This window comes from Microcaecilia unicolor, chromosome 2 (assembly GCF_901765095.1).
Source record: "Microcaecilia unicolor chromosome 2, aMicUni1.1, whole genome shotgun sequence".
NCBI lineage: Eukaryota > Metazoa > Chordata > Amphibia > Gymnophiona > Siphonopidae > Microcaecilia > Microcaecilia unicolor.
The window spans coordinates 201087532-201107405 of NC_044032.1; the positions used below are offsets into that span (position 1 = coordinate 201087532).

Genomic DNA, 19874 nt, shown 5'->3' on the forward strand with positions numbered 1-19874 from the left:
GAAAATTTAGGTGGTCGAGCGTACTTTTTACTGCTTTTGGCAATGCGTTCCATAGTTGTGCGCTTAGGTAAGAAAAGCTGGTTGCATAGGTGGATTTGTATTTGAGTCCTTTGCTGCTTGAGTAGTGGAGGTTTAGATATGATCGTGCAGATTTTGTGGAGTTTCTGGTTGGCAGGTTGATGAGGTCTGTCATGTAGCCCGGTGCCGCGCCGTAAATAATTTTGTGAACATTCGTGCAGATTTTGAAAGTGATGCAGTGTAATTTTTCTCTGAGTGGTTTGGCGCTGTCAAAATGTGTTTTTCCAAATATAAGCCTGTTGTATTTTGGGTGGTCTGAAGTTTCTTTATGATTTGATCCTTGCATACCGCATAGATTCCATTACAGTAATCTGCGTGGCTTGATACCGTGGACTGTACCAAGTTACAAAATATTTCCCTCGGGAAGAATGGTTTTACACGTTTGAGTTTCCACATTGAAAAAAACATTTTCTTTATGGTGGACTTCGCTTGGGTCTCTAGTGATAGGTTACGGTCGATTGTTACTCCAAGAATTTTCAGGCTGTCTGAGGGTGTATCCTGGAGTGTTAATGTTTGTGGGTTTGTTTGTATGTATTGTATTGGGATGAGATGATGAGACAGTGTGTTTTTTCTGTATTGTGTTTTAGTTGGAATGCATTTGCCCATGAGTTCATGATGTTTAAGCTTAGCTTGATTTCGTTGGTGATTTCCGCCAGATCATGTTTGTATGGAATATATAATGTAACATCATCAGCGTAGATAAATGGGTTGAGGCCTTGGATGAATAGGGTCTTGGCTAGTGGAGTCATCGTGAGGTTGAAGAGGATCGGTGATAGTGGTGATTCTTGCGGTACTCCGCAGCCTGGTTTCCATGCTGATGATATGTTTGTTTTTGATTTCACTTAATATGTTCTTGTGGTTAGAAAGCCCTTAATCCAATTCAGAGTGCCACCACTGATTCCGAAGTATTCTAGGATTCCTAGCAGTATGTTATGGTTAACCATGTTGAATGCACTTGACATGTCAAATTGGAGGAGGAGTCTGCCCATCCATACCATCTACTATCTTTTCCTCTCTGTTAAGAAATCCTATGTGCTTATCCTATGCTCGCTTGACTTCAGATACAGTCGTTGTCTCCATCACTTTCACTAGGAAGCCATTTCACATATCCACCACCCTTTCCATAAAGAAGTATTTCCTTAGATTACTCCTGAGTATATCCCCCTCACTTTTATCCTATGTCCCCTCATTCCAGATCTTGATGTACTGGATCCTCTCTGCTTTCCACTTCTTATCAAATGAGTATACTGAACATCTCAGTGTAGGTGCATTATGTAGGATTGATCATGGGCATTAGCTTACTGCAGTAGAATATTCCTTTGATGAGCAAGCTCAGAAAAGCAAACTATGGGAATGCACAAGAATCCTGACTCAATATCTGCCATGCCCATGGACGTATCCCTTCTCCATTTCTTATTTTAAATTTTTTACACTTTATAATATATAAAACAAAGAAAGCAATCTGTGCCCAGAAATATAATATGATACTCCCTGATCTTCCTTCTTTTACCTAAAAGACAAGTGTAAAACTCTTTGAAGATGTGGAATAGCTCCTTCTGGTATTCCCAAATGTTCCCATAAGAATATTTTAAATAATTATTTTGGAGATATAGGGGGGGGGGGGGGGGGGTCATGGGAAGTTCAGAACCCTTAAGTTCAAGTTCTCATCCTATTTTCCAGCATCTCCAATCTGTTACTCAGAGATACAGTATCCGCTCCATGGATAAATCCTTCTTATCTGTTCCCTTCTCCACTACTGCCAACTCCAGACTTCGCGCCTTCTGTCTCGCTGCACCCTACGCCTGGAATAAACTTCCTGAGCCCCTGCGTCTTGCCCCATCCTTGGCCACCTTTAAATCTAGACTGAAAGCCCACCTCTTTAACATTGCTTTTGACTCGTAACCACTTGTAACCACTCGCCTCCACCTACCCTCCTCTCTTCCTTCCCGTTCACATTAATTGATTTGATTTGCTTACTTTATTTATTTTTTGTCTATTAGATTGTAAGCTCTTTGAGCAGGGACTGTCTTTCTTCTATGTTTGTGCAGCACTGCGTACGCCTTGTAGCGCTATAGAAATGCTAAATAGTAGTAGTAGTAGTTTACTAATACCATGTTAGTTTCTTGAAAAGATTTAAATTGTAGGTTCAGGTCATTCAGATTATTAGTATGGTCTGAAACATTCTCATCTATGGTGTTAAAGTGGTCTTCATGTTGCCCTAAAGCTTCCTCTATATTATTCACTTTGCAACTTAGTCTTTTCTAAAGCAACAAACACCTGCCATAACTTCTCTCCTGCTGCAAGCTGACTCCTTATTCACACTGATCAAGGGAATTAGAGCACTTCAGAGGTCAGGAAAGTCCACCACCACTCTGGAAGCTGTCGCAGCAAGGCTAGAAGCTTCACCCAGGCTTCCTTCTGTTGTTATCATTGTTGGTCCCCTCTCTAATGTGATTTTAAGCCTCAGCTGAAGAGGGTATTTTTTGGCACTCAAGGCTCAATATTGCCTCAAGCCAGGTCACCTCTCCTTTACAGACTTGACAGTGAGAATCATACCTTTCTGAGATGTCATCAAAATAAGTGCTCCAACCAGCTGGGAAAGAGTTGTTTATGTTGGGTGAGGGGCATGTCTTTTCTCAACAGTTCACCATCACAAAAGAGTTAGTTAGAAGGACAAATTTCCAGTGGCATGGAGCTCCTAGTAGCAGTGTCTAGTCCATAGATGGCATCATGAATCTCTTCCCTCCTCCATTTCTTGAGGAAATGGCAGTGTTCTATCAAATGAAGCTTAGTAACACCAAGCTTTCCAACATCATGCTTGTTCACTGACTTCCTTTTGAGAAAGAGTTTATTGATATGCCTGATTTTTGTGGAATCCTTATTTAAGTCCACTGCAAAGTAAGCATATTCAAGGATGAGAACAATCTGGTGGACAAAAGACTTGCTACCCATTTCAGCTTGATTTTTCCTAACCACTTCCTACCAAGTATAAGAAGATAAAGTAAAATAATGGCATCTCCTGGGTATTTATAGTCTTTTTAAAGGCTCTTCAAATCCTCCTAGAACCATACATTGGCTCTTTTCTCTCGCTTTATTGAGGTAAATAGCCAGCACTACATAATCTGCCAGTGGGCCGATTCCAGGACATTGTCACTCCCTTACAGCTGTAGCTGCTCACATGGAAAGTCTAACTTGCAACAACTGGAGTGGGACTTTCCTGGCTTGCTCCTCAATACAGGATGCATTCATATCATAGTTTATTTTTCATTTTGTTCAGGTAAAAGTTTATGTCCAGTGACCTTCAGAAGATGGTTAGCATCCTTTTTATTTTAATTAGGTCACGTGAACCATTTGTACTGCTTGTAGGCCTTACATAAGTACATAAGTGTTGGCATACTGGGACAGACGGAAGGCCCATCAAGCCCAGAATCCTGTTTCCAACAGTGGCCAATCCAGGTCATAAGAACTTGGCAAGGTCCCAGAACAGTAAAACAGATTTTATGCTGCTTATCCTAGAAATAAGTGGTGGATTTTCCCAAGTCCATCTTAATAATGGCTTATGGATTTTTCTTTTAGGAAAGTATCCAAACCTTTTTTAAAACCCTGCTAAGCTAACTGTTTTTAACACATTCTCTGGCAATGAATTTCATAGTTTAATTACACAATTATTAAGTTGAAATTGAGACACAACTACGTAGGCTAGACTATGGAGGGATCCAGCCAACTCATCATAGGGATTCATTGCAGTTAAGTCAGGTGAGTCCACTGCATACCCTGTAGGTCCTAAGATGTCAGGCTTGACAAGAATAAGTTTCACTTAACTTCAGAACCAGGTAAATTAAGACTACATCGAATTAATTGTATATTTCTGGAGAATCTCAGTCAATTCAGCTCTTGCTTCTACTGCTTCCACTCCCTTCTTCATTAGTTCTACATCTTCAGTGCCTCTCATAGAAACGTGCAAAGTGATGACAGAAAAAAAACATGCAATATATCCATTCTGTCTATCCAAACTGACAGCCTTTATTTTTCTGTGCCAGAAATAGGTGGACTATAGATACGGCTTTACTTGTGACTCACTCACACATATTGCAATGGACTTTCTCAGCAAGTGCCCTCCCTGGCACTCTACACTCTTGAAGACCATCTGAATTCTGAACAATGCCTCTGCACCAGGCAATCTTTATAGGGTAGAAGTCATTCTGTACTGACAAGGCCTGCATGAGGATCTCTGGAGGAAAAAATACCCCTAGAGAGTATCTCTGTGGCGAATCACATCATTTGTGATATTTTCAAAGCAAATATAACTTAATACTCCAGTTGTACAGACCTCAGCTATGATACATCTAAAGAAGGGGACATTCAAGACTTCTCATGGACCCCAGGTACCAGTCACACAGTGTAGGTGTGGACCCCAGGTGTGGACTCCAGGTACCAGTCACACAGTGTAGGTAGCACTTGTCATAGCAGGGGTTGCAAATGTCTGGGCTATTTTGAAACTAAGAGTGAAGTGTCTGTAGGCATTTTACTACCACCCCTCAAGGAAAATACTGCCCTGTGCCTCTAGGCTTCAGGCTCAGCCCAAGTGCCTGCTCCAGGTCATACTCCATATCCCTGTGCACTAGATTGGCCCCTGCCTGATTCTAGCTGACTAAGGGACTCCTACACATCAATGGAAATGGCGCAGACCCTCTGAACTAGCTCTTTGAGTCCCATTTGTGCTCTGTATCAGTGATCTCACTGCACATGCACAAAACATGGGTTTACAGCCTCACACTAGAAACCCCCACTGGATCACTGACCTCTCCAGCTATCCTGTGGGTAGGAAGCCTTTTTGGGTTTATTTCTACTACTGTAAGAATACTTCAGGCTATGCCTCCCCCTCCCTCCCAATTTTACTTTGGAGTAAGCCACACAAGAGGCACACAATGTAGTTGTTTTGGTCCTGAGAGCGAAAAAGGAGAGTATGTGTATGCCTTCTCCTTTGAAATCTCTAACAGGTATGCCCACTCCTGGAGTTGTCGATACTCTCTCCAGGCTGCATGACATGGTTCTTCTTCCATGCTTCAACCCCATATTATCAGAATACATAGTGTTATGTGGGGTGGTCCAAGAGGCAGCTAAGAAGTGCTATAGCAATGCACGTGGATGGTGCAATTGTGGCCCTGGTACAAAGGGTCAGAGGTGGAAATTCACACCGAGTGCATCTTTTTACTGATCATATGTATAATATGAACAGAGTAATAATGTTGGTGAGTCGAAAGCAGCCCTAGAAGGGGCAAGAATTCCTAAATTCTGTTGTGTGTTTTTGCTTAGGTAATGCAATCACAGAAGAATCCAACAAGTTATTAGATCAGTTCTAAAAACAAACAAAAACAAAGTGCAGTGCTTTAGTGTTTCTGTTTTTTTCTTTATTTCAAAAAAACATCACAATGAACTGATTTCATGTTCACGTCCTATTTTGAGTCCTTTAGCACTATAAGAGTTTGTGATTATGGACCATCTAGTTTCATAATGGCAGCTTGTTGTTATATCTTTGCAAAGCCTGTCATCAGATTTTTTTTTAAAGCTAATAAGACAATTTTCTCAATTGTTTAAAACTTCATTTCCATGGTATTTAGCATTCCAACTCCGAACAGAATCTGAGTACATTAGACTTCTGTGCTTGTTGTTCATGCAAGTTCTTGCAATAACATTTCCGTTTAAAAAATAGCTTCATCTAAATGGGAGATGAAATATAGAATATTCTTCTGTAAAATGTCATTTAGAAATCATACTTACATTTTCATGTTAATAAGTATACTATTAAGAATGCAACCTTAGAAAACTAGCCAACTTAACTGTTCCATTTTTATGATCTCTCCACCTCCCCGATATTTGACCTATATATCAAAAACATAAAAACTCCAACTCAAAGGACCCCAGGATTGTGTCTATTTAGCATCAGATGGCAAGAGCTCCATGTTTCAATCAAAAATTATCATTACCTTGAGGGTTTGTTTTTTGTTGCTATGCTTAAATGGAAAGGTCAGCCGAGGGTTACTTCTAACCCCATAGTGAGGACCCTTCCTTCATCTTGTTAGGCAACACTGGAATCATTTGTATAGTTCTTCCCCAGGATGTATCCATGCCGCCAGATCAGGGACAGAGATTGGGCTTTGGAAGAGAAGTTTTGATAAGCCCAGTAGATTCTATTTTCACTCCTGCTGAATAGTGCAAAAACTAGTTGAGTGTTGCAGGACTCCTGTGAGACTACTCTGGGGGAGCTTCTGGCAGATGGCAGGGGCGGTTCTGTCCATCAATATGACAGATGTTACTACTGGTCTCTAGTGGAGTGGAGTGGAGTGGAAAGTGGGCTTAGTAGCCCACCACAAAGAGAATCCAAGACAGATAAGAAAATTATTGAAGAAGAAGGTTATTGAAGTGGTATACGTTCAAGTACAGTAGGTATTTTTCAGGTCCTGGAGGAATTACATTTACAAAAAAATGAGTTATAGTGGGGCTTGAACCTATAAATCTCAGTTTATAGTCCACTGCACTACCCACTAGGTTACTTCTCTGTTCTGCAAGCACATCTCTGTGGCTATATTTTTGAAAATGATGCCAGACAGATGTTTGTGCCCCTGTTTTTTTGGTTATTCAAAAGTTGGAAGTTCCATTTTAGAAAATGGCTATTCATTCTGGACCTTTTCAGTGCAACAATGTCCATCTTACAGCTATAATCAAACAGGAAATCTAGATGTTTGTCCTGTTTGATTATGGCTGTGAGATAGATTTTTTTTGTTCTGGATGTTATGAGCAGGACTGTTTTTTTCTAATTAGACTTTTTTAATGCCCCTCTTTTTGTCATATGTGGTAGTTGTAACTAAAAATAGAAGCCTTCTGGAACTCTGTTTATTCTTGACTAGGGAAGATTCTGAGGATGCACCTGTTGAATAGAATATAAGTTTGGCTGCTAAATAGTCCAGCTATAGGACTGCCACACATGCCAAATGTATGTTTAATCAATACATGAGCATTGTGTCACGGCTGGTTATAGCAGTGCTGGTGATGGGAAGAAGTACCACTGTGGGATTTGGTGATAGTAAAAGTACAATAAATAGGCACATAGAATGGTGAAGCTTATAGCACTGAAACATGAAAAGAAAGATTAGTTTAAGAAAAACTAGAACATTTATGAAAAGTGGAGAGCAAGTGAACTATGTGAAAGCCACAAGTTGTGCTAAGCTAAATTAGTCAGCAATGAAAGAGCCATACAAACATACAAATAGTGGGTGGGGAGCAGGGGGATGGGATTGATTAGTATTTTTATTGTCGATTGAATTATTGCTGCTGGTTACCGCCAGGAATGCCCTTTCTGGTAGAAAATAGAAAATTATTTTCTACCACGGGATTTGTTGCACAAGCACAAATCGAAATTGCTGCCGGGCACACACACTACCCCAGCAGTATTGCCCGCCGATTGGGTGCATGCTACCCGCTCGTTAGCTCTCTTGCACCTTTGAAAAAGGGCCCCTTACCACTTTGTTAGAAAATGTTAACATTGCTATCAGAATGTTTGTTTTCTTTTTAAATAATAGGGGAGTGGGGAGTTTGTATATTCCTTAATGAATCTTTTATAAGACCTTAAGATTAGGTGGGGGGTATAATTTCTGCTTAGTTGCTTTTCCCCAAGGACATGAATTGAAGTATTTCACTAGTTATTGGTGGACCTTCTAATTTTTCTTTCTTTATTTTAGTTTTTCTTGTGTAGTCAATTATCAGGAGTGTTCTTTTTCAATATAATGCTTGTTTATTGTTATTAAGTACAATTAAACAAAACTGCAACTCAATTTAAAAGAAAAAATGAGATTAGTAGGCTGATGATTCATAAGGCATACTGAAAAAGTTGTCCATTCAAAGATGACATTGAGGGGTCCTTTTACTAAGCTGCAGGAAAAAGGGCCCTGCAGTAGCAGAAGGGACTGTTTTTTCTGCGTTCCGGGATCCTTTGTAACACAGCAAGTAAAAAGCCCCTAAAAAATGGCCATGTGGTAAGATTACTCTTACCACGTGACCGTGTGGTGGGAGCACTTACTGCCACCCACTGATTACCTTAGCACCATGCTATACCACTAAAAATGGCATGCACTCAAGGCAGAAATACCGCCGGCACCCATGTTGGGCCGGTCGTAGTTCTGGGTTAGTGTGTGGTAAGCCCGCATTGGGCTTACCAACACTTTGTAAAAGGGCCCCTGAGGTAGTTAAGATATGAGAAATCTTCTTGTCCATTCCTCATTATGCAGACCATAAAATCTCAACCAACTAGAACTGAAAATCTAAGCAAGTCAAACCAGCAAATTCAGGCATGCCTATGGATTTTGCATATATGTTCCAGCATGATTACAAATGTCTTTATAAAAAAAATCAATATTTATTTGAGAAAACAAAGTGTAAACTACTAGGCTAGTCAAGCATTACCTAGTTTTTCTACCTTTTGAAGGAAAATCACTAAGCGTTGCTGACGATTTGAGTATATGCTGCTGCAATTTCTAACCTAACCTTGTCCCTGGGAACAGCTCCCCAAAACCAAACAAAACTATGGGGAATAAGGGAAGGTCATTCCTGATTCCCTTCAGTGGTCATCTGGTTATTTATGTCACCTTTTTGTGCCTTATTCGTAATAAAAACAGGTCTAGCTCAAAACGTCTAAGTTTTATTCCTGGACATTTTGTTTTGTTCCATTGTGGCTGAAAAAGGTCTAAGTCTTAGGAATGCCCAAATTCCGCCCTGAACAGGCCCCTTGCACTCCCTCTTGAGATTTGGATGCACTTCTGGCGGACTTCAGAGAAAAACATCTAAAAATAGGTTTTGAAAATACTGGTTTGGACGTTTTTGTGAGAAAAACATCGAAATGCAGACATGCCATTTTTTGGATGTTTTTCTCTTTTGAAAATGAGCCCAATAATCACATTTAAATATTTTAATACTATCTTGACATATTTAAATACCGTATTATAAGTTGTTTAATAGAGAGAGGTACTGTTTGTTAGATATTTCTCTATTTTTGTTATGTTTTTTATATGATGTCTATGTAAATTAAATCTCTTCTTTAGCGTCTGGCTTGTTTCTCCAATATAGCACCCTTTGTCACACTATTTACATTGAATGAAATAGTTTACATTGGAAGATAAGCATGTGAAGGATTACTTTATGTTGAATATTTTTCCTTTGTAAATGACTGTGGGATCCTGTGAAATGTTTTGGCATAGTTTGCAACTGGATATATTGCAAGGATGTGTGCCACTCTTTTTTTTTTTTTAATTTCTATCGGGAGAGGCTGTTAACACCATACTAGCGCCAGAGTTTGCAGCTGACCCATGATCAGAGCCCTCGAGCGCCTGAAATAGCGCACTCGAGGGCTCTCAGTTCAAGTAGCATGCAAATGCATGCTATACAGGGCTTCTAGCGCAATTAGCCTGCAAATGCATGCTAATTGGCGCTTAACGCATTCATCCCCAATGATCAGCGACCAGCGCGCCAAAGATTGGGTCGCTGGCCGCAGCAAAATCAACGCCAGCTCCAAGCTGGCGTTAGATTTTGTGGATCATTGGGGAGGAATGGTGAGCCCTGTCCAGCATGCAGTTGCATGCTGGCAGGCCCCCCTTCCCCCCCCAAGGCAAACGCGAATGGGGGGCTGGAGGTCCGGAGGACCTCCGGTCCCCCCAACGATCCCCCCCCCCCATAAAAATGCTGTCCCACCCTCCCACCACTGTGATCCATCGACGGGGATGGGGGTGGAGGCTGGAGGTCCGGTGGACCTCCAGCCTACCCCAAATCCTCCCCCCAGCGTTGTCCTTAGATTCCATGGTGGTCCGTGGTGTGTTTTGGTGTCGTGACACCCCCTCCCAGCCCCCCTACCTTTTGTTGGAGGAGGGATGCAGCCTGCCTGCCTCCCTCTTCTTCCAGTCAGTTGACGCCCAAAATGGCGGCGCCCATCCCTGCCCATTGCATCCTGGGATGCGCTGGGCGGGGCTACAGACCATGTAAGGGAATCGCCGTCGATGGATCACAATGGGAGTTCCTTTGGCCGGAGGCAGCCAATCAACGATTTCTGGGGGTTTCGGGGGCTGGAGACCCACCGATCCTCCAGCCCCCCCCCCCCCCCGTCGGTGGGTGGGAGGGTAGGATACTGTTTTCGGGAGGAGGCATGGGTTCGGAGGTGTTGGAGACCCACCGGATCTCCAGCCCTCCGTGAACATGGGGGGGGGGGGGGGACCGGAGGTCCTCCGAACCTCCAGCCCCCCCATTCGCGTTTGCTTTGGGGGGGACAGCATTTTTCGGGAGGCGGCCACTTAAGGATTGGGTTCGGGGGGGGTGGGGATGCTGGAAACCCACTGGACCTCCAGCCCCCCCCCCCCATCGCTGGGCAGGAGGGTGGGAGACGGTTTGCGCGGCTGCCTCATTGTTTGGCATGCTGTTTGACAGGTTTGGGCATTTGACAGCCCAGACCTGTCAAACAAGTGCAGGAGGATTGTGCTGAGCGCATGCTCAGCACAATTCTCCCGCACTTTAAACATGATAATCAAAGATAATAGCGCTGCTTAAATTTGCATGCATCATCTTTGATCATCGATGCAGAAAAGCCCTGCGCTGTCCCGGCGCTATTTTTAGGGCGCTGTTTGGAACAGCGCAGGGCTTTTGATAATCTGGGCCTAATAGCGCACATAAATTGTAGAAACATCTCTGATCTGCCCTTGACCCTCCCATTGTCACTCCCCCTTGCTGGAGCCATGTGTAAAATTTATGTGTAGATCTCCATGACTAACAATGCATGCTTAAATTTCAATGAATGCCAATTAGTGCTGATAATTGTTTATTAGCACCCAATTATCAGTGCTAATCAACTCATTCAGTTAAAAGATGCTTTCCCCTGAATTTGTGCATGCAATTTTAAGAGCTATTTTTAGAATTTAAGAGAAAATGTGTGTGTGTGTTTTTTTTTTTTTTTTTTGCATTATTTTACCAGCTTTCAGTATAGGGTGGGCAATTTTCAGACAGCTTGTTCACTTGGGTGAAACATTTTATTCCTATATAATCACTTTGACAATTGCCTTCATTCTATGCAATACATTCATTTTATTATATCAGGATTATCATGTTATTAGAAAAAGCACATCTGTGTTGCATATGGGATATTTATCAAGCGGCACATTAACATCACTGCTAGTATGCCTTACTCTTTCTCTGAGAAAAATCTGTGTGCATCATGGGCCAAATTCTAAATATGGTGCCCAAAAAATCTGTGCATTAAACATTTCTGCCTAAGCATATTCTATAAGCAGTACCTAGATTTATGCACAGTATTTAGAATACACTTAGATTATATCCCAGTGCTTAAATCTATGCACGTCCATTTACACTAACAAAAATGTGGTGTAAAACCCTGCACATAGATTTACATACAGTTGGCCATATTCTATTTGGAACATCCACGCAAAACCCATTTCCCTGCCCATAGCCACACCTCTTTAACTACGCGCTTTAGAATTTAGGTGCAGTTTATTACAGAAGTCATTTAGCCAGTTGTGCATGTAAGTTATAATTATTGCCAATTAATGCTCATTATTGGTTGTTAAATACGCTGATTGGCTTGTTAAGCCAATTAAGTTGTGTGCATTATTATACAATATGTCTAGATTTCTGCACAGATCTCTAGGCACACTATATAGAATCTGGCCCTATCTGTGCAAAACTGATTCCCATGCCCTATGTGTCACAAAGTGTAAGAGTGAAGCTGTAAACTCATGAACCTGACTAGTCCGGAATGTCAGCTTGATATAATTAATATTGCCATCAATTATCTCAGAAGATGGTCAGAAAATTACTTAACTGTATTATTGATTTTTTTTCTTCTCTTTCTAAGCTCAGCTTTGGAGGAATCCCAGTACCAGGAAAAGCAGCAACACCACACAAGAACTTTCATGGGTGTTTTGAGAATCTATATTACAATGGAATGAATATTATTGATCTGGCCAAAAGATATAAACCTCAAATCTTCACTGCGGTAAGAGTTTCTAACTGAATAAAATGAGATGTTTATAATTATCTTACTTTTTTTTTCTTTACCGAAAGACATATCAGCCAGGCTAATGGAATCCACCACTCTTAATAAATAAAGATATAATAAAGTGCATGGGCTGTCAAGGGCTATAAATTGTTGGTCTCACCTTCAAATGTAACTCACATCTGAACAGACCTGTGTGTCTAAAAATATAACAACTTACATAGGAGGTCATTTTAGAAGCCTTCCACAACATGTACATCTGTAAATATTTCCATTTGCATGCATTGATTGCATATACTGGTACATCTAAACAATGATCTTAGAATGCACAGATTCAAAGGTGTGGGGGGCTGGGTGAAAATTATATTGTATGTTCCATTTTCCAATGGAAAAACACATATATTTTGAAACCATTTTCTATTGACTTTTGCACCTCTTCTGAGGCACAGATAAACTTTTGTAAAATGCTAATTTCATCCAGGGCTTGAAATAAGTGATTGAGGCCACAAAAGCTCTTCCCCTTCAAGTATTCTTTTAAGCTTTAAATGAAAACAAAATTGGAGCTTCACTCTTTATTTGGCTGCAATTACATGTTTATAATTGAAACATGGCTCTTTTATGTGTAATTCCTGATATAGCAGCCAACTCTGAGGTCCTTTTACAAAGCTGTGGTAAAACGTGGCCTGCGGTAGTGTGTGGCTGTGTCTTTAGGCACCCTGAGCCATTTTTAAGCCCTCTTAAGTCATCCAGAAATCTACAAAAAGAAGGAAGCTTATTCCAGAGAGAGACAAGTGAAGAAGAGTAAGCACAAGAACGTACTCATTCAAGATGGCATGATTTAACTGATGGGAAGACAGAAAGACTTTCTCCTTGAGAACGTAATGGGCGATTAGGATCATATTTGGAGATCTTCTTCAAAAAGCAGTCAGGAGCCATCTCATAAAAAAATTTAAATTTGCATTGTTTCTAAACTGGTAACCATTATAAAGCAGCAAGGATTGGTATAATATGATCATAATGTCGAAAGGCGTGCAGCTAGTTAGAGAAAGGTAATAGGCTACCACACAAATGCATTAAGGAGCTGTGCAGTAGTTTGCCAGTTACTGTGCATTAACCGTGCATCACTATGTTTATCTGAATTTTTCTCTGAGGGAGCCTGGCATGGGCGGAGAGTGGGTATGGATGTGTTATCCAACTAGTATGTTATATTTTACAAGTATTAACTGGCTAACAAAGAGTTAATGCAGGAGCACTTTACACCTCCGAAATAGAAAGCAGTAAGTAGTCCCATGTTAATTTCCTGCAGGTATTGCATGCTGATGGTTACATTAAAGCATGCCACCAGGCCCCGCCCTCGCGTCAAACATCATGACATCGAGGGCGGAGCAAACGTTGAGGGTGAGTTTTATTATCCTATTACACCTCACGCCCCTCCCACACTCTGCCCCCCTCCGCGTAACCTAACCACCCCTGCCGCCCAGCTGAGCAGAAAACCGCCGCCCCGACACTGCCGCCCTCCCGAAACTACCGCCCAGTTGAGGACAATACCGCCGCCCCAACATTGCCGCCCTCCCGAACCTGCCGCCCAGCTGACCCGAATACCGCCGACCTGCTCTCCCACACTAACAACAACAAAAAAAAGAGAACAGACAGCTGACGTCTCTGCAGCCGCTCCTCCTCTCCCCTTACGTCGCTGCCCCTGGAGAAGACCCTGGAGGAGCGCTGCAACATCAGAGGGGAGAGGAGCAGCAGCTGCAGAGGTGCGTTTTACTTTTAACAACTTTTAAAAAAATGTTTCTTTATGTTCTGGCTGCTGCTGCTGAACAGGAGAAGCAGCAGCAGCCACAGAGTTAGCATTTGCAGGTGCTGAGGGGGTTCATGTGGGCGGGGGGAGGGGCTTCGTTATGCGCCGGGGGGGGGGAGTGGGTCGGGTGATATCGCCGGGGGGGGGGGGGGAAGGGGCTTGCAAATCGCGTGCCCACACCGAAAACCTGCAACAAAACCTATTTTAACCCCCTGACTTCACTACTATAGCCTACTCTGAAGCCAGCCTGCCACTGCTGCTAAATACGAAGATTCATTGGTACAGGCAACCCGCATCGACTATCGAAGGTAAACTATGCAGGGGGGCAGGGGAGGGGGGACCCTAAGACCATAGAGGGGGGTCGGGTCAGGGGCCCTCAAGCCACAGAGAGAGGGGGGTCCTCACAGCACAGAGAGCGGGGGTCCTCACACCACAGACAGGGGGTGGGAAGAGAGGTCCTCAGACCACAGCGTAGGGGATCCTCAAACCTGAGAGGGGGAGAGCGAAGGACACTCACTGTCTCACACACACCCTCGCACACACTCATTCTCACATAAACACACACTCTCTCACAGACACACTTGCACCCACTCTCACTGTCTCACACACACACACTTGCACATTCACTCTCTCTCACACACACAGTCACTGTCACAGACACTCTCTCAAACATACACACTCCGCCAAAAACCTTGCTAGCGCCCGTTTCATTTCAGCAAGAAACGGGCCTTTTTTTACTAGTAATAATAATAATAATAAGGGGGCTTGCCCCAGAAGGTACTGCTTATAGCACGGTAAAATCCTGCATTACAACACGTAAAGCCAAGATTTTATCACACTTTAGTAAAAGAGCTCCTTAGTTTGTTATTCCATAGGGAGGCATGTGTTATTCAAATACCACATTTTCACTTTAGCTACTCTTTGTAGGCTTTTGAGTTCTTCTATAGATGATTGTTTGATGTGTTTTATTCTGTTTTTATCTCATTTCAATGTACTTCAAATTGTTGCTTCCATTGCGTCCCACAGATCAATCCAGAGACTTGTGGGTTATGCCCCTCAACCAGCAGGTGGAGATAGAGAGAAAACAAAGGTTTGCTATATATGGTAATGTGCAGCCAGCTTAACCTCAGTATTCTCTCTGTTTAGCAGGTGGAGGGTCATAACAGTGCAGCTCTGTAGTGATCTGGCTCCTATCCCATTTCCTTGGGTGCTGTTGAGCCTTTCGTGGGGTTGAGGAACTGAGTTCTAGCTAGGGGTATACCTGGTGGGGCCAGTTCCCTCCCTGCCTCCCCCTACCAGACTCCCAAGTTCCCTTGTCTAGGGACACAGGGTCTGAAGGTACCAGCTCCAATTCTCTCCTGCCTCTTCTGTAAAGTAAAACAAAAAAAAGAGCACATTTAGGGCCGTGAAATACCTTATTTTTTCTCAGACCAACTGCTGGTACGCTGGGCCGGGGCCGCGTCAACAGTGCATGGGAGGGCTGAGTTTTGCGACTTCTGCTGAATGACGAGCATGTCAGCACTGTCCAAGTCAGCAAAGCAATGCTCGCGGTGTGGGAACCTCAGAGCAGCGTTGAGAGCTTGCGAGGTCTGTGTTAAGCCTGGTTCTCAGGGCGGGCAGCTGTCGGATCCCTCGACTCGAGCGCCGGTGGAGGAAAACTTGGATTTGCCCGACACCACCTTGGCAGCAACACCGCCTAGGATTTCAGCACACGCCTCTGCCGGTGCCATTTTTTCTTCTTCCAATGTGGTGAGTCCCGGGGCAGCAGGAACGCAGGGCGCCCTACCGGCAGGCTTGGCAGAGGGGGCTATGGCCAACTTGTCTTCATCAGGGGTTGATTCTGCCATGTTGCCTTTCTCTCCGGAGTTCGTGCGCTTAATGTACAGGGCTTTTCAGTTAAAAAGCACGGGTGAGCCTCCAGCAGCTGCCATGTTGGATTGCCTCAGGGATCCCAGCCTATTATCTTCTCTAGTCTCCCAAAAAGGCCGCAGTTAGAACCCCTGGGCACTGGGGATGAGATTTCTGGTCCCTCTGACACAGAGGAGGGACATCTTTCAGGGGATTCTCTACAGGTTGCTTCAGAGGTTTTGGAGGAGGGGAAGTTGCCGTTGGGAGAAGGGGATGCCCCGACAGTGGTACGGCTGTTCCATAAAGACGAACTCCCCTCTCTCATTGTTCAGGCTCTGGAAATTTTAAATATTTCTTCTCCAAATGTGGCTCCCTTGATGAGTTCTGCTCCCTCCATTATGACAGGGACCAAGGGTCTCTCTACATTCTTTCACATCCATGAGGCTATGAAGGTCCTAATTGCAGCACAGTGGGACACACTGGATACCGCCTTAGGGTAGCGCGGGCAACGGTGACACTTTATCCCCTGCATCTGGAGGATGTGGATTCATTAATTAGGCGGCCATGAAGAAGATCACGTTGCCAGTGGAGGGAGGCACGACCCTTCGGGATCCGCAGGACCGGAAGCTGGAGTCCTCTCTTAAGTTGGCCTTTTTGATAGCGTCCTTATGCCTTCAGGCCTCTTTTTGCAGGTCATAAGCAGCAAGAGCTTGTCTCTCCTGGGTCCAGAAAACTTCCTCTGCAGACGAGCTGATTGACTACTTGCCGGCCTTGGAATCGGGCCTGGTGTACCTGGTGGATTTGCTTTAGGATATTCTTCGTGCCTAGGCCAAGGAAGTTTCCTTGGTGGTTACCGCCCAGTGTTGGGTTTGGTTGAGGCACTGGGCGCCGGATGTCGCCTCGTAAGTCTCGCTTGGCTCGGTTGCCTTTTCGGGGTAAGCTCCTCTTTGGCGAGGATCTCGCAAAGATCGTGAAGGAGCTCAGGGACTCTAAGGCCAGCGACTGACAGAGGATAAGCATAAGATGAGTTCACGGTCGGTCCACCCCCGTTTCCAGGAGGCCAAGCACTTCAGACCAAGTTGGTCTGGTTCTTTTCAGAGGCCTCACTTCCAGCACTGGCAGCAGCCCTTTTGGGGGGACCGTCGCCCCACCCCCTCTGCTTCGCGAGGTCAGCAGAGTTCCAGAGGCACGAAATGAAGGGGCCCTGGCCCATCTACTTCCTCCAATTGGGGGGCGGCTGTCCCACTTTTGGGAGGAGTGGGCCAGGGTAACTTCAGTCGAATGGGTCCTGGAGGTTATTCAGGACAGTTACAAGCTCGAATTTGCCCATTCTTTGGCAGAGTTTTTCTTGGAGTCTCCTTTCAAGGCTGTGGCCAAGTGGGCAGCAGTTCAGGAACAGACAGGGAGGCACCAGGAGTGCTCAGCTAGCGAAGGAGCCCTCCCTTCTCTGCATTTGGGTGGAGCGGCACCTGACCTTCCTGTCGGTAGCACACATTGCGGGAGCCCTGAATGTTCAGGTGGACTTCCTCAGCCGGAATCAGCTGGATCCGGGGAAATGGGAGGTTTCCCAGCAGGCGTTCTATCAGATCACGGCGCTGTGAGGGGTCCCAGCATTCAATCTGATGGTGTGCTGCTCCAACTCCAAGGTGTCCAGCTTCTTCAGCAGGGGCAGAGAGTACGGGTCCCAAGGCATAGATGCGCTCCCTCAGCTCTGGCCGGAAGTACTCCTGTACGTGTTCCCTCCGTGGCCCATGATAGGCTGGGTGATAGGGCAGATAGTGCAACATTTGGGTCCGGTGATCCTGGTGACTCCAAATTGGCCCAAATGGCCCTGGTATGCAGATATCATCTGCTTATTGGTCGACAAGCCATTATGCTTGACGGATCACCCCGACCTTTAGTTCCAGGGTCCCATAGTCATGGAGAATCCCACTTGCATTTGGCTTACGGCATGGCTCTTGAAAGGGCACGTCTCAGGCAGAAAGGCTATTCTGAGAAAGTCATAGTTACAATGCTACAGGCATGGAAATGCTTTGCGTCTTCGGCCTATGCATGGGTGTGGCGCACCTTTGTCTTGTGGTGTTCTTCATCGGGAATTTTGGTGGAGGCGGCTATGGTTCAGTCGATCCTAGCCTTTTTACAGGATGGCCTGGATAAGACTCTTTCCTTGAGCTCCTTGAAAGTGCAAGTGGCAGCTTTGGCTTGTTTTAGGGGCCGCCTACATGGTCGCTCTTTGGCTTCACATCCGGATGTGGTGCAGTTTCTTTGGGGTGTTAACCACATTCGTCCTCCGTGGTCCCCAGTTCTTCTGGAGTGGAGTCTTAATTTAGTCCTGCAGGCAATGCAGCGTCCTCCGTTTGAACCTTTGCCTAAGGCATCCTTGAAGGACCTTACTTTGAAGGGAGCATTTCTTGTGGCCATGGCTTAGGTGAGGCGAGTGTCGGAGCTTCAAGCTTTATCTTGCAGGGATCCTTTTCTCTGTTTCACCGAGGCTGGGGTCTGCATTTTTCCCAAAGTGGTGACTCGCTTTCATTTGAACCAGTCTCTGATGTTACCAGCCTTCCAGAAGGCAGATTACCCAGGCAACTTCCGGGATTTGCGTTGTCTGGATGTGAGACGCGTTCTTATCCAATATTTGGAGGCCACAAATTATTTACGTTGGTTGGACCACTTGTTTGTGTGCTGTTTGCAGGTCATAATAAAGGGGGCATGGCCTTGAAGGCCATGGTTGCACGATGGCTTCGGGAGGCGATTGTTTCCGCCTTCTTGGTTCTGGGCAAGACGCCTCCTCTTCTAGTGCGGGCACATTCTACGAGGGCCCAAGCTATGTCCTCTGCGGAGAGTCGTTTAGTGCCATTGGAAGAGATTTGCAGAGTGGCAACTTAGGCATATGTGCATACGTTTGCAAGGCATTACCGTTTGGACGTGGTGGCGCGCCAGGATGCGACTTTTGGGGCATCTGTTTTGTCCTCTGGGGCTGAAGGGTCCACCCTACTTGAGGATTGCTTTGGTACATCCCACAAGTCTCTGGACTGATCTGTGGGACACAGTGGAAGGTAAAATTAGTTCTTACCTGATAATGTTCTTTCCATTAGTCCCAACAGATCAATCCAGAGCCCCCCCCTCCCCCCCCCCCCCCCCCCGGTGGTAGTATTCTGTGAGGTTCATGAGTTTGTTTGTTTGTTTGGTTTGGTTCAGGTTTCTCTGTTTGATCTGTTGGAAATTAAAAAAAAAAAACAGGACAAAAAGTCAGTATCAACTAGGAAGCGGTGGAATGCTTCCATTGCACTGGCACAAATTGCGGAGTTGTGTTCGTGCCGTGAGCTATGGTACAGTGGAAGAGGCAGGAGAGTGTGCTTCGTAATATCTTGGGGTTCTGGTCATTGCTTTGGTACGTTCATACTGAGGTTAAGCTGGCTGCTCATAACCACATATAGCAAACCTCGGAGTTCTCTCTATCTCCACCTGCTGGTTGAGGGACATAACCCACAAGTCTCTGGATTGATCTGTTGGGATTAATGGAAAGAAAATTATCAGGTAAGCACTAATTTTATCTTGGGAATTACATGATAATTTCAGACACTGTGATTTATGAAGACCTGAATTTATGACTGCATTGCATGTTATTTCCAAACAGGTTAGAATTATACTAAGTCCATATTCTGGCATTTTTTACTAATATACATCAATAAGATACTTGTCCTTAATGTTTAGAATGTTGACCTCTTTTAGTTTGTTTGTTTTTTTCTTGTGTTGCTTTTATTATATTTTTTATTGTTAAGTTTTATTACTGTTATTAGTGTATGTATTTTTACTTGTTATTTTTAATTCTACAGTGATGTGAACCCCCTTCCCCATTGCCCCCTATTATTGCATACTAGAAGCCGGCAGACTTTTACAGCCTGTTTCACAAATGACAAGAGGGATTCAGATAGGCTGGAGTGGGCTTTGTCAGCAACTCCAGTAGTTGAAACGTAAGGGCAGTGCTGGATGGGCTTCTGTGGTCTATGTACCAGAAATGCCAAATAAAGACTGTTATCAAATATTTTATATCACATTCATTGTTAGTTTAATCATAAATTAATGAGTGTGACTGTT

At 44.3% G+C, this 19874-nt stretch overlaps 1 protein-coding gene across 1 annotated transcript in view; it reads left to right on the top strand.

The window, feature by feature from the left end:
• The window catches only part of LOC115463266 (contactin-associated protein-like 4), a 1024538-nt gene that overhangs the window by 412198 nt on the left and 592466 nt on the right, over nucleotides 1-19874 (top strand). Inside the window, 1 exon segment of the mRNA XM_030193620.1 lies at nucleotides 11984-12124. Within this exon segment, the coding sequence (XP_030049480.1) occupies nucleotides 11984-12124 (141 nt within the window).